Here is a 14,888-nt window from a genome sequence, read left to right on the forward strand (position 1 = left end):
AGTAAAACTCCTTGTTGAAACAAAAGTAGTTTCTCTTTAATGCAAAAGAGGCGAGATCGACAAGAAATTTAGTAGGTACTTGTGTGGGCCGAGGTCTAGAGTCCAAAAAATAGGTTAATACAGCTATCGCTTCATCTTGGGGGATCTGCGTGTACAGGGAAGTCACGTCTAGGGTGACAAGAGTATCCCTGTCTTCACAGTAGTCGATTTTTTCCAATACCGGAGTTAGCGGTACTCTTCATGTCTTTGTACGAGAATACATACATACACAACAACAACCCATTCAACCAACATATTGGTATCTGGCTTCGATTTATCGATGATGTGTTCATGGTGTGGACAGGTGACAGCGACACCTTGTCCCTGTTCCACCAATGGTTAAATTCCAGGACACCGGACATAAAATTCAGCCTTGAACAGTCAACCACTAAAATTGCGTTTTTGGATGTAGAGGTGTTTCCTAAATCAGGCAAACTGGCGACCACCTTATTCATAAAACCCACTGATCGAAACAAATCTCTTATGTTCAATAGCAATCATCCTAGAAGCCTCAAGGAAAACCTCCCTTATGGGCAGTTTCTGCGTGTTCGTAGAAATTGCACATATAAAGAGGACTACCATCATCATGCCGAAAATCTGGTATCCAAACTTTGTGATAGGGGGTACCCAAAGAAATTGGTTAAAAATTGCATGAAGAGAGCCAGTGGACTCCCAGAAAGACACTGCTAGAACGAAAGAATAAACCCGAGTTGAAACGACAAGTGTGTGTTACCACCTTTTGCCCCAATGCGAATAAACTTAAACAGGTGATTGGACAAAACTGGCATCTAGTAAAGAACTTAGATGACAGCTTAAAAGAACTCCCCCTTTTTGCCTTCAAGAAGGAAAGGAGTATAGCCAACCATATAGTACGAGCGGCTATGCCAGCCCCTATACAACCTACATTACGCCAAATGATGGGAATGCCCCCGTGACAGGACACCACAAATGTGGTACCGGTCTCTGCTGTGAATCCACACTGGAGGGGTCTTTATTCCGGCATAATGGAATCTCTTGGAAGCACGATGCTTTCAGCAACTGCAAAACAAAGTTTGTAGTGTATGGCATTAAATGCCCTTGCCAACGTTTATATATTGGGAAGACAAACCAGGAGATCCGTCAACGTATCTCCCAGCACAAATCGAGATTAAAAAGAAAAGTGGAAAATGCCCCCTTGGTCCATCATTGGACACGCATGCAACATCAGGTAGATGACCTAAGATGGACAGTAATTTCCAAGGTTGAAAAAGACCCCCGAGGAGGCGACTGGAATCTCAAACTATCCAAAAGGGAGGCTTTCCTGATAGTCAAATTTGATACGGCTTCTTCTGGCCTGAATGAACTTAGTGAAATCTTTAAACTTTGATTTCACACGTATCAGCCTTGTCCATAACTGTGCCTGCTCCACCCCACTCAGCGATCTAATTCTTCTACGCTATCAATGCCCAGGTTTTCCATTGTTGGTTCCCCGTCTTCACATCCTCCGTTGATCAGCTCTTCAAATTTCTCAGAGGCCACCCTTATTCCCATCTTCTTTTTTGTATGAGAAGATTGTCGTTTATAGCAACCATTCCCTTTGGTGCTGTACCCCCCTTGACTAATCAACTAAGGCTCAAAAAACGGATGAAGTTCTATATTTAACCCCATCCCTTTTGACGTGCCGGCCCACTCTTGAATCATGTGACCGCACGCCGGCCGTCTCTGTTCTCGCTATCTCCGGCCGATTGAACTCTCTGACCACACCCCCTAATTAGTGTGTCTTCTTTAAAAAAGTGATTCTCCTCCGCCCTGACCGTAGGACCCATGCGCTACAGATTAGTGCCGGCTGGAACGCTACGTCCACACGGACGTCAGATTGCGAAGTAAGTGTCACCTCGCGGCAAACTTCCCTTTTATTTTTCTACTCTCCGGGCTTAGTTAAAGTACACACTGCTTTTCCTTGCGGTGTTTTGTTTAGACAATGTCTCTACCCATTTTTAACTGGGCCAAACTTGTGGATATTGACGGAATTAAGAGTGGAAAGCACTCTTTTCATCCATCGGCTCCAGACTCTTCCAGGCGCCGTTCACTTTGATCACGGACTCTGTGTTCTATTTTTTTTAGGGACCCCCGTTTTAAGCAGTTTCTACAACTGGGGCACTTTATATGCTTACACTTCGTTACACAAGGTAATTCCTTTAATGTAGGTGTTACACCCCGCCATTTAACTCATCTCACGGTTTAAATATAATATATCATGTTATCCCTTCCCTTACAGCATGACATCGTTCAGCCACCATCCACTTTGAGCACTTGAAGATCGAGAAAGCTTCTAATCGGTAATAAATATGCTTCCAACTATGCTAACATAAGGCATTTGCCCGTTAATCTCTACTCCCACTTTGACTTGATAGACACATATGTTTTCTTCCCTTGAATCCCACAGACCTTCGAACAGACCCCTGAATAATTGTTGAACCTCTTCCGCCCTTCTACCGCCATTCGTCATTTATAGGGGTGAGAAATTGTTTGTATTGTCATCCTTTTTCTATGATAATTAAACTTTGTTCGCAGAGTATTAATAGAGGTGCCATTCCTTTTTGAACAGGCACGCGCCCATAATCCGACAACTTTTGAACTTGACCTGACCCGAGACGCCATCTTTGATATATAGGGGTGAGATTCCTTCCCAGCTTCTCCCATATTCATTCCAAGTGAATTCCGCCTCTACAATCTTTAAAAGGTTTCTAAAAGGTTTCTCTTCATTTTCGAACAGGTTCACATTTGAAAACCGACTTGTGTTGAATCCCAAAGGTCACTGATTAAACAATGATTTCATACCGCACACGTAGGGTGAGTAAAAAACGCGGAGTCAAGTTGTTTCAATTAGGACTAGGAGAGTGCTCCAAATGATTTCCGCCCCAGAATCCCTCTAAAAAGGTTTCTCTTCATTCCCGAATAGGTTCACGTTTTAAATCCGGCTTTTGTTGAATTCCAAAGGACACTGATTAAATAAAGAATTCATACCGCACACTTAGGGTGAGTAACAAATGCTGAGTTAAGTTGTTTCAATTTTGACTAGGAAAGTGCTCCTTACCACCACGATGTTCTCTCCTATACTCCGGCCCATGGTCACTATTCCTACGGTCTCTACTACATGCTATCCCTGTAGATTGAGTGATAAACCTTTGAGGGCACATTTGAGTCGCTCTGCAAATATTCCAATGATGTATGGTCTTGCATTGAATGGACTAGTTGTTCAATTTATGCCTCTCAAATCCTTTTTCTTTGCTCTATTTCTTTTTCAGAGAATACATCAGGCCCTGAAGAGAATCCCCAAGAACTCGGCGGGATTCGAAACGCGTAGGCCCTGCCACATTTTGGTCTGCGAGAGCTGTCGGTCATCTAATGAATGTTTTCCACAGTTCAACGCTGTACATTACCTTGGATTAAAAAATTCCAATGAGCTTTGCTCTATTTATGTAACATACAGGAATGTACTTTACAGAAACTAACTAATTCCTTCATTTTTTGTAATTTCTTTGCAGACCGTGGCCCCCTCTTTCCTTCTTCTTTTTTCCTGGAATGTATATATACTGTATTATACACTGTGTGTTTTTTTCTTTGATAGTCTGAATGTAGAATGTTTGACTGTGATATGCGTGTAATCTTGAATGAATGACCAATGTATAGTTATATCCTAATGTCTCATGTGTCCTTTTTTATAACAATCTCTTTGTGTATGATAAATTGAAGAAATTGATTGAAATATTGATGCTATAATTTGATAAAATAAAAAGCTATTAATTAACACTTCCCTTTCTGGAATTTCTTTTCTAGTATAGGATGGGCATTTAATCTCTTTAACTAATCCATATCAGTACTGGCAACCCTGTTTGTTTCATAATTATTTTGGCTCAGCCTTACTGATTAGAGCCAGCCCCTAGTTGTTTCTTGATTGCACCAATTACAGCAGACAGTGGGTCAGCTTAATTTTGCATTAAGAGTAATACCGATGGCTCGCCCTTTCTCTCGATCCATTGCCCAGTCCATGGTAGGCCTCAGGGAAGGGCACCACCGCACGAGACTGTCGGCGGAGGTTCGCCAGGACATGCTCATTTGGCTGGCATTCCTGGCAGACTTCAACGGCCGAGTGGTCTGGAGCAAACCCCCAGCCTCGTTGGCGGAACTAGGCTTATGGACCGACTCGGCGGGGCACAACTTTTCACGGTGCCAGTGGAGGAAAGGGGTCTAGGCTTCTGCGCAACACTCTTCTTGGTCCCAGAACCAGATGGTTCTCACCGCCCAATTCTGAAACTCAAGGCTTAGAACAGGGCAGAGAAGATGGATCATTTTATTTATTTATTTATTTATTAATTTTTGATATTTGTAGAGCGCATACAAATGCCCATGGGCGTCTCGGCGCTAAGTATCTAAATATTTACCCTAAGGAAACTATGGATGATCTATTGATTAAAAAGCCAAGTCTTAAGTTGTTTCCGAAAAGACCATAAGGATGGACTGGCTTTAATCGTTGATGGCAAGGTGTTCCACAATTTGGGGGCTGAAACCAGGAATCTTCTATCTCCCCATAGGACTGTTTTTGTTCGGGGTATAACAAGATCTCCTGAACAGGATGAGCGTAGTGTTCTGAGCGGACGATATGGGGTCAGATTGCGGATGAGGTGTGCTGGTCCTTGGTTGTGCAACGCCTTATATACAATGCACAGGGTCTTGAACTTTATCCTGTTTTTAACGGATAACCAATGCAGCTCTTTGATGGTTTTGGAGGCAGAGTGGTGTTTGGGGATATTACCCAAAAGCCTCGCAGCAGAGTTTTGTATTGTTTGGAGTTTATTCAGGACTCCTTCCTGTGCGTTGAGGAACAGGGCATTGCAGTAGTCCAAGGTGGACAGTACAAGAGAAGTTACAAGGGTTTTACCAGCTTTGTCGGGGAGGAAAGGAAGAATTTTTTTGATAACTTTCAGTTTATAAAAAGCTGAGGAAGTGATCTGATTGGCGTGTGGATGGAACGTGAGGCGGTCATCGAAAATGATTCCCAAATTCCTCACTTTGCTAACAGGCTCAGGGGGGGAGCCCAAAGAGGAAGGCCACCAGTTGGATGACCACTCAGGTTTTAGTTGTCCAAAGATAACTACCTCAGTCTTATCTGAGTTTAGCTTTAGGCAATTGGAGGCCATCCAACTCCCTATTTCCATCATACCTGCCCTAAGGTCATCCGCCACTTTATAGCCATTGTTCTTAATGGCTAGAACCAGCTGGGTGTCATCCGCGTAGGATGTAAGGCTCATCCCATATGCCCGAATGACGTTGGCTAAGCCCGACACATAGATGTTAAAAAGTGTCGGGCTTAGGGATGAGCCCTGGGGGACACCACACGGCAGTGACATAGTAGACGACTGAAAAGGCCCTGTTGTAACTACCTGGGTTCTATCCGCCAAGAAGGAGGCCAAGAGTTTGCTGGCAGTCCCTTGTACCCCCAGGCCCTCGACACGGTCAATCAGGGTAGTATGATCGACCGTGTCGAAGGCTGCAGATAGATCCAACAGTATCAGAATTGCTGTACCCCCAGTGTCACGGATGAGTCTGATGTCGTCAGCTGCTTTAATCAGAGCTGCCTCCGTCCCATGACACTGGCGGAACCCAAACTGAGTTTCGTCAAGTAGCTGGTGTTGTTCCAAGAAGGCGGAAAGTTGTTTATTCATAGCCTTTTCGGCTATCTTGGCTAGGGCCGGTAAGTTGGCTATTGGTCGGTAGCTTTTGGGTTCGTCCTTGTCCAAATGTGATTTTTTTAACAGAGGTTTTATGATGGTTTTTTTTAAACTTTCAGGGTAAATGCCTGTGTTAAACATGGCATTACATATGAAGGATATGGCCGGGGTAATCTCTTCTAAGACTGGCTGTAAAACTTTGAAAGGGCAAGCATCAAGGGCTGAGCCTGATCTAATGGTGGCAGTTATGTCCAAAACCTGAGCTTCTGTAATTTCAGCAAATTGAGTCAGTTTGGGAGCATTCTGTATGCTAGATGTGCTTTTAGAGGAATTTTTAATGTTAGTGGTAAATGCGGAATAAATATCGTTGACTTTGCTAAAGAAAAAGTTTGCCAATGTGTCGCACAGAAGTTGGGATGGAGGAGGAGTCAAGTCAGAGGAATGACCAGCTAACTGTTTTGCAGTGTCATACAAAAGTTTGTATGAGTTTTTTGCAGTTTCTATTTTGTAACTAAAAAATGATTTCTTAGCTTCATCAATCATTTGTTTATATTTGGCTACCATTTCCTTATATTTGGTTTTGGCCTCTTCAGCATAATCTTTCCGCCAAAGCCTTTCTTTCTGCCTGCATTGTTGTTTCTGCTGTCTTAAGGCAGCTGAGTACCAGGGGGCTGAGGGAGTAGATCTATTGCGAGATATTTGCTTAATAGGAACTAGTGAGGATGCAGCTGCATCTACCCAGTCATTAAATTGAGAGATGGCTGTATTTGGGTCTTGTGAGAAGGCAGGCATGGATGCTACTAGAGAGGCTTTTAAGTTGGAGCTGTCTATATCATCCCATGCTTTAAAAGTTTGATTGGTATTTCTAGATTTCTGTGGAACAACTAGTTGGTGGGGGTTGAGAGATGCCATAATAACATAGTGGTCAGACCAAGTGACCGGAAAGGTTTGGGTTACATGAAGGTCATTGGAGTTGGAAAAGATCCCATCCAAAGTATGGCCCTTATCATGCGTAGGAGATTTGACCATAGGAGATAGTCCAAAAGTAGTCATATCCCCAAGGAATATAGCAGTGTCCTTATCTTCAGGTTTATCAAAATGGAAATTAAAATCTCCAAGGACAGTGAAAGAGCTGTCAAGGGCGCGTGATTCCAGGACAGATCTTATATCAGTGATAAATCCTGTTCTTAATCCAGGGGGACGATACAGAAGGATCCCTTTGAAATTGTCAGAGGGGGTCAGTTTGACAGAGAATTGCAAAGCTTCGCATGATGGCAGGGGGATGATGCTAGTTCTAACCGTGTATGAGTCACGTACAACAAAAGCAATCCCCCCACCTCTCCCTCGTGGTCTATCCAATCTATGGATAGAGAATCCTTTAGGGACTGCAATGACAATATCTGGGTCGGATGAGTTGTCCATCCATGTTTCTGTCATGAATAGCATATCTAAGTTGTTGTCTTCTATGAGGTCGATTATATCCTGGCGATGTTTGCCCAACGAACGGACATTTATAAGTGCCAGTTGAAAAGGTTTAGGGGGAAGAGTCTCTTGTTTATTTGGGTTAGATATGGGGAGGATAGGTATCTGCAGTTGGCAGCAGGGACATGTTCGGAGGGAAGCCGACCCTTCAAGGTGTGTCGGGTCCAATAGGATACAAGATTGTTGTATAAGAGGCCGTAGACCCCTGAGCGTATTCGGCGTATATGGGCCGGGGCAATGTGGAACACACGGGTCAGGAGGACCAGGGGGACTGGCCCTCGGCCCGGGCCAGGCGCGGACGGGCGCAGACGGGCCCGCCTTTGGCGCGCCTTCGGCGCGCCGCCGGCGCGCCCGCTGCGCCCGCCCGCTGCGCGGACGGAAGAACCTGTTGTTTATATCCGCCATTAAGGTGGGAGGAGAGAGGGCGGTACCAGCGAGCAGCTAGACCGCCAGCCTTCCCCAGTCCAATATGGCGCCTGAAATGCGCCTGAAAACGGCGTCGCGAAGTACAGAGGGCGATTTTAGAGGAGCCTTGAGCGACGCTGAACTCGCGCCAAGGTGGGGGCCACTGGTAGCTAATTTAGATTAAAAGTCCAGATAAATTTAAAACGAGCGTTATATTGAGTAACTAGCAAAATACACTGCTACTTGATTAAAAAGCGCGCAGGTAGCGCAGAGAACCCCCGGCTTCCGCCTCAAGGGTGAAAAATCGGTAAATAAACAGATACCTCGCACATAGAAGGAAGCACCCTTTTATATCCGGGGAGGGCGGGACCAGCGAGCAGCTAGACCGCCAGCCTTCCCCAGTCCAATATGGCGCCTGAAATGCGCCTGAAAACGGCGTCGCGAAGTACAGAGGGCGATTTTAGAGGAGCCTTGAGCGACGCTGAACTCGCGCCAAGGTGGGGGCCACTGGTAGCTAATTTAGATTAAAAGTCCAGATAAATTTAAACGGGCGTTTTCTGGTGACCACATTGAAGTAGTTCATTCCACTTATCCAGCAAGGAGACTTTCTGTCTTCCCTGGACTTGGAGGATGCCTATGTGCACGTACATGTCCATCAAGAAAGCCAACAGTTTCTGTGGTTTGCTATGGACAGGGCTCATTTGCCAGTTTCAGGTGATGCCTTTCAGACTCTCCGCCGTTTACCAGACATTTACCTTGGTATTGGCTCCGGCTGATGTGTTTTGCAGCTTCAGGGTTTCTCTATGTTTCCCTACATTGAATGATAGTTTGATTTCTGCTCCCTCTATTCCTAAGGCTCTACTGGCAGTGGAAGCAACCATGAACATGTTCCAACACCTGGGCTTCAAGTTGAATCTAGCCAAGTCGCAGCTGGTACCTGCTCAGAGACTGCAGTTTCTCTGTGGTCTTTTCAACACTCAGATAGGGGCAGTGCTCCTCCCACCTGGTTGCATTGCTACCCTGCAGCTGCTTCTGTTGGACCACGTGGCTCAGCAGTCAGCTCTGGCTCACACTTGGTTGAGGGTCCAGGGGTTGATGCCTGCCACCACAGCTGTCATTCCCTGGGCTCGCATGCACCTCAAGCCTCCGGTGAATCGTCTGGTCTCACTGGGACTCCTCCCTGAAAATTACGATTTTCTGGTTCCTCTTACTTCTGTTCTGGTCCAGGAATTCGGTTGGTGGCTCCACACTCTCAACCCGGAGAAGGAGATCTGTTTCCAACTCCCTCCTCCTCTACTGCTAACGACTGACGCCATTCTTTGGGGTTGGAGAGCCACATTGGGGTCCTGGGATGCCAAGGGTCTATGGACTTAGGCAGAGAACACTCACTCCCGAATTGGCGGGAGTTGGCAGCCATTTGGCCGGCAATACTGTTCTTTCAGGTTCAGCTGCAAGAGGTGAATCTGTTAGTTCGCACCAACAACCAGGTAACTCGCTGTAACTCGAATCACCAAGGGGGGGATGAGGTGTGTGTCTCTGAATCATCTGGCATCCCTGATTTGTTTCTGGGTGAAATCACATCTCAGGGTATTGAGGGCTGTTTACATTCAGGGTCATATAAACTTTTGATCGGACAGCCTGAGCCACAACTGCCTTCATCTTGTTCTGTACCCATCGGCAGCCCCCCCCCCCTCCATTAGGGCATAGTAGTCCCCCCACCTCCCACCTGTTGCCAATGCAGCAAAAATGGGGGGGAACAATATAAAAAATAATTATTGTTTTACTTTTCATTGCTCTCAGCCCGAGCAGTGTTTTGGGGTCCGGGGCTTCTGCTGACTGGCAGCAGGAGAGTGGTGCTCACTCCACCAGTTTACACTGCACAAGTCACTTTGACTGGCCGTCTTTGGACAGCCAGCCTGACATGCGCAGAGTAAACTTCTCTACCTAGCTGTCTGAGACAGCTGGGTGAAGTGCAGGCACAGGCCTCCTGTGCCTGCTGGAGCATCGAGGCAGCCCGGTCCAGCCAATCCTGGCGCTGCTATCATGCTGCTCATCTGCAGAATGATAGCAGCATCAGGATTTGCAGAAGGGGGTTGCCTGAGGTGCTTTCAAGCTCACTCTAGAAGAAAGAAGAAAATGCAGAACGAAACGTGGGTAAGTACATTTTATTATTATCTCTTTGTGTCCCCCCCAAGTTTGCAGTAGCCCCCCTCCCCTCAGACGCCCCTAGAGTGTGGAGGGTCACAGTCCGTACCATCTTTCAGTACCCCTGTTCAAGGACATTTGTCTCCGGCCCGGGGAGCCCTGGGTGGACCTCTTTGCATCTCGACACAATGCCATCCTTCCTTGGTTTTCTTCCTAAGTGGTTTGTCCTCAGGCGTGGGCTGTGGATGTCCTGTCCATCCCCTAGCCTCCGGACCTTCTATATGCCTTCCCTCCAATTCCCCTCCTCCTGAAGGTGCTGCAGAAGATTTGAGTGGAGAGGGTGTCTGTTCTCCTGACTGATCTTCTCTGGCCTCACTGCCTTTGGTTCCCGCAATTGATGTTGTCATTGCCTTTTCTCCATCAATTGAAACCGACGGTCTGGCTCTTGAATGTTTGAAGTTAGAATATTTGGGTTGTTCTTCTTTGGTGCAATGGATATTCAATGTTCCCACAGGGATTCCACCCTTAAGTGTTACAGTAAGCATTGGGCTCTTTTGTCTGGTGGTGTGCCTTTCATGGGGTGGATCCTGTGGTTGGAGAACTGAGAACATTTCTTGAGTTTCTCAGGGATGGTTTTTTAAAGAATCTTTCACCTTCTACGTTGGCTGCTCGGTGGGCTACTATCTGTGCTTGTAGGGGTTCGGCAGTTGTGCTGGATGGTGTTGCTCCTTTGGTGGTTTGCCTGCGACAGAGCTTTCAGCTTTGTTGTCTAGTAACTCCGGTGGTTGTGACTTCTGGGGATCTGCCAATTGTCCTGCAAGGTCTCAACTGTCCCCTTTTGAGCCTTTGTTGGAAGCCAATTTGTTGTAGTTATCTGCTAAGTTGTCCTTCCTGTTGGCCATCACCTCGACGCGGAGATTGGGGGATTTTGGGGGCTTTGCTGATCTCTTTTTCCCTATTTGCAGTTCCTGCAGGACAGAGTAGTGTTGCGGTTGGATCCGACTTTACTCCTTAAAATCTTCTCTAAATTCCATTTGCAGCAGGAGATTGCTGTTCCAGATTTTCCAGAGGAGAAGGGTTCTCTGGTTTGTTTGGTATTAAATGTTAGGACAGCCCTTCAGATTTATCTGCAATGTACCCAGGCCTTTTGTCTTTGCCCTGCTCCGCCTGTGTCCTATGGGAGAGTGGCTAAGGGCAAGAAAGTGTCTATATCCACTATCAGTAAGTGGGTGCGCTTGGTAGTTTGCTAGTCCTATAAGTCTGTGGGCTGGCTCTTTCTACTCAGGTTCAGGGACACTCTGCTCAGTCTGTGTCCGCCTCCTGGGCTGAGGAGGCAAGTGTCTCTATCCCAGAGAATTGTAGGGCAGCTACCTTGAGTCGCATCATACTTTCATCAAGCATTACCGTCTGCATGTATTGCAAGCTCTGTGGACAATTTTACTGTTGGCGTTATGAGCGCAGCTTCGTCTTGAACCTTGTTTTCTTTATTAAACTTTGAATTCAGCATGTATCCTTGGTGTCACGATTTCTCTTTGTGTGTTTTGGCTTGTGAGATCCTCACTAATGTAAGGAATGGGACGAGGAGGTCCTATGACGAGGTAATTTATCGTTATTTACCAATAATCTTCATTACCCCAATTAAGGTCCTCCACACCCCAGTCCTGTTCCCTCCCGTCCTCCCACTGTGGTTGTGACTGGTCTTGTTCATAATAGGCATGGCGGAGGGTGGGAGGAGTTTATATATTAAAATAAGAAAACAGACTAGCGTTTCAAAGGCCTGTCGGGAGGTGGGATCACTTCACTAATGTATGGACTGGGACGAGGAGGGCCTTAATCAGGGTAACGACGATTACTGGTAAGTAATGACATATTAGTAGGCTGAATAGCTATTTTGTGTTGATCCACATAATGTATCTCCCAAACAGTAGCTAACAGTTGCCTGCTACAGTAGCAGAAGGGCCAGTGCGAACACTTCATATTCCTTGAATCATTATGGGCTACCCACACCACAGAAGGCGCCTTCTGTCACTAATTTTGACCGTGAGAGGTGGGAGCTAGACTAATCATACCTTACAGACAATCAAACACAAATGAAACAGACAGTTTCACGCACACGTTACTGAGTTCCCCATGGATAGTACCTGTATAGATATGTGATTTACCGCCCCTGATACAGATTCCTATAACATTATTTTCTGTACACAAAAGACGGTGGTTATTATTGCACATACAGGCATTCTTCACATAATAAACAGCTTGCGGAAAAACCACATAAATCAATGTAAAAAAAAAAAAAAAAAGAAAAGCAAACGCCAATTATAGCTTACCTGGAGTCGAGAGTTCATGCTCATGAACTCCCGCTGTTCCTTCAGGCTTTCATTCATCGATTTTGAAAATAAGAATCCCATGTTGAACTAAAACAAAAAATAGTTATATTTTATAATATACATTTTTACATTTTAGGGTGTGAGTTACAAAATAAATAATACAGAGAGAGATTTATGGTCACATGAAGTGAGAAAATATAGAATGCCAATCATTGACCACGTACGCAGTTATGTTGCGCTAACCTGGCTGCAGTGCTAACGAACACTCTACTGGGTCAATATATGTAAGGCTATTTGCTCTAAATGTACTATGAAAATACAATCCAGGATGTGGCGGCACCCTCAGTCCCATCTGCTCTTGTGTGAGTCAGATGTAAATAGCAGCTTGGGACGCATCTGGGCCAAGCCAGACCAAGAAATAATCCTAGCAGAGGCAAGAGAGCAGCAGACAGGGAACAGAGGATGAACTAGGGTGGGGAGAAATGGCAGGAGTAAAGAAGAAGACGAGCCACAGAGACAAGTGTAAGAGAGAGAAGCAAGAGGTAAAAGAGAAAATAAGCAATAGGGAGCGAGAAAAAATAAGCAATAGGGAGCGAGAGAACGAGGTAGAGGAGGAGAGAAAAAGAAAATAGAACAAAGTGGGTCAAGCAATAGAAAGACAATTCACAAAAGAGATGAGAAACACCCTTTACCATGCAATCTAAACCAAGTAGCGCCTTTAAAACGTGGGCACTACATCCAATGTGTTGTTACCATGCAAGTCGATACAGCGACTTGCTTTAGGGAACGCGGTGTTGGACTGGTTCTGGATTTAAAGTCCAACACCTTCCCTACAGATAAACCGACTGAAGTTGGAATATTAAATGATACTATTCCAACTTTCAGCGGCTGCCTAAGGCAAGTTGTTGTAAAGACTTGCAAGTTAAAGGAATGTGTGGTAACGATGCAGTAGTGACTACGTTGTTAAGCCACGTGTGGTTTAGGTGTCCGTGGTTCCGTCACAAAACTAAAAGAGATAGGAAAGAAAACCATAAGTCAAGTCAAGTCAAGTCATAAAATTTGTATAGCGCACTACATACCCAGAGGGTTTCAAGGCGCTTAGGAAGGGGAGGAGGATTATTTGTCAAATATCCACGTTTTAAGCTGCTTTCTGAACGCTAGGTGGTTCTGGGTGAGGCGAAGGTAAGCGGGGAGTGAGTTCCATGTTTTAGCAGCCAGGTATGAAAAGGATCTGCCTCCCATGGTGGTCTTGTTGATGCGAGGTACAGTGGCGAAGGCTTGGCTGGAAGAGCGAAGTTGGCGGGAGGGGGTGTAGAAGGACAGTCGAGAGTTGAGGCAATCTGGACCGATGTCGTAGAGTGATTTGTGTGCGTGGGTAAGCAGTCGGAAAGTGATCCTCTTATTGACGGGTAGCCAGTGGAGGTCTTTAAGGTGACCAGAGATGTGTTCGTTGCGTGGGATGTCCAATATCAACCTGGCTGAGGCGTTTTGGATTCGTTGTAGTTTCTTCTGGAGTTTAGCGGTGGTACCTGCGTAGAGGGTGTTTCCGTAGTCCAGTCGGCTCGTGACTAGAGCGTGGGTGACTCTTTTCCTTGCTTCGGAGGTCATCCAGCGAAATGTTTTTCTGAGCAAGCGAAGAATGTTAAAGCAGGAAGAGGATACGGCGCTGACTTGTCTGTTCATTGAGAGTGAAGAATCCAGGATGACGCCAAGGTTCCGTGCGTGGTCTGTCGGGATGGGTGCTTTTCCGAGGGCTTCCGGCCACCAGGAGTCGTCCCATGCAGAGGGGGATGTACCTAAGATGAGGACTTCTGTTTTGTCTGAGTTCAGTTTCAGACGGCTTTATTTCATCCATTCGGCGACATCTTTCATTCCTTCATGTAAGTTAGTTTTGGCGGTGCTGGGGTCCTTGGTGAGAGAAAGGATCAGTTGAGTGTCATCCGCGTAAGAGATGATGTTGAGGTTGTGTTGGCGGGCGATGGCCGCGAGGGGGCTCATGTATACGTTGAAGAGGGTGGGACTGAGTGAGGATCCTTGAGGTACGCCGCAGATGACTTCAGAGGCCTCGGACTTGAATGGTGGGAGGCGGACTCTCTGGGTTCTTCCGGTGAGGAACGAGGTGATCCAGTCAAGTGCTCTTCCTTGGATTCCGATGTTATTGAGGCGTTGTAGAAGGGTGCTGTGGCAGACTGTGTCGAATGCTGCAGAGAGGTCGAGGAGGATGAGGGCGACTGTGTCACCATTGTCCAGTAGAGTTCGAATGTCGTCTGTTGCTGCGATGAGGGCGGTCTCAGTGCTGTGTTTGGCTCGGAAGCCAGATTGTGAGGGGTCGAGGGATTTGTTGGCTTCGAGGAAGGCGGCGAGCTGGTTGTTGACGGCTTTCTCGATGACTTTGGCCGGGAATGGAAGAAGCGAGATGGGGCGGTAGTTTTTGAGTTCGGTGGGGTCTGCTGTTGGTTTTTTCAGAAGGGCGGTGAGTTCGGCGTGTTTCCAGTCTTCTGGGAAGGTGGCGGAGTTGAAGGAGCAGTTGATGACGTCTCGGAGGTGCGGAGCTATGACGGAGTCAGCTTTGTTGAAGATGTGGTGAGGGCATGGGTCTGTGGGGGAACCAGAGTGGATGGAATTCATCAGGCGGATGGTGTCCTCAGTGGAGATTGGGTTCCAGGCGTTAAGGGTGTTTACGGGGGGAAGATGGTCAGCAGATGGTAGGGTGGGTTGGCTTCCGGGTTGGTTGTCAAAGCTGTTGTGGATGTCAGCAATCTTGTTGTGGAAAAAAGAG

At 46.4% G+C, this 14,888-nt stretch overlaps 1 protein-coding gene across 2 annotated transcripts in view; it reads right to left on the bottom strand.

Moving 5' to 3' along the window:
- PLGRKT (plasminogen receptor with a C-terminal lysine) overlaps nt 1-14,888 on the bottom strand; it is a 158,990-nt gene that overhangs the window by 120,641 nt on the left and 23,461 nt on the right. For both annotated transcript variants that reach the window (XM_086963108.1, XM_086963109.1), the window contains exon 2: nt 12,110-12,196. In XM_086963108.1, the coding sequence (XP_086819234.1) occupies nt 12,110-12,190 (81 nt within the window). In that variant the 5' untranslated portion in view covers nt 12,191-12,196. The remainder of the gene's footprint in view (nt 1-12,109; nt 12,197-14,888) is intronic.

Source organism: Lissotriton vulgaris, chromosome 3_1 (assembly GCF_964263255.1).
Source record: "Lissotriton vulgaris chromosome 3_1, aLisVul1.2, whole genome shotgun sequence".
Lineage (NCBI taxonomy): Eukaryota > Metazoa > Chordata > Amphibia > Caudata > Salamandridae > Lissotriton > Lissotriton vulgaris.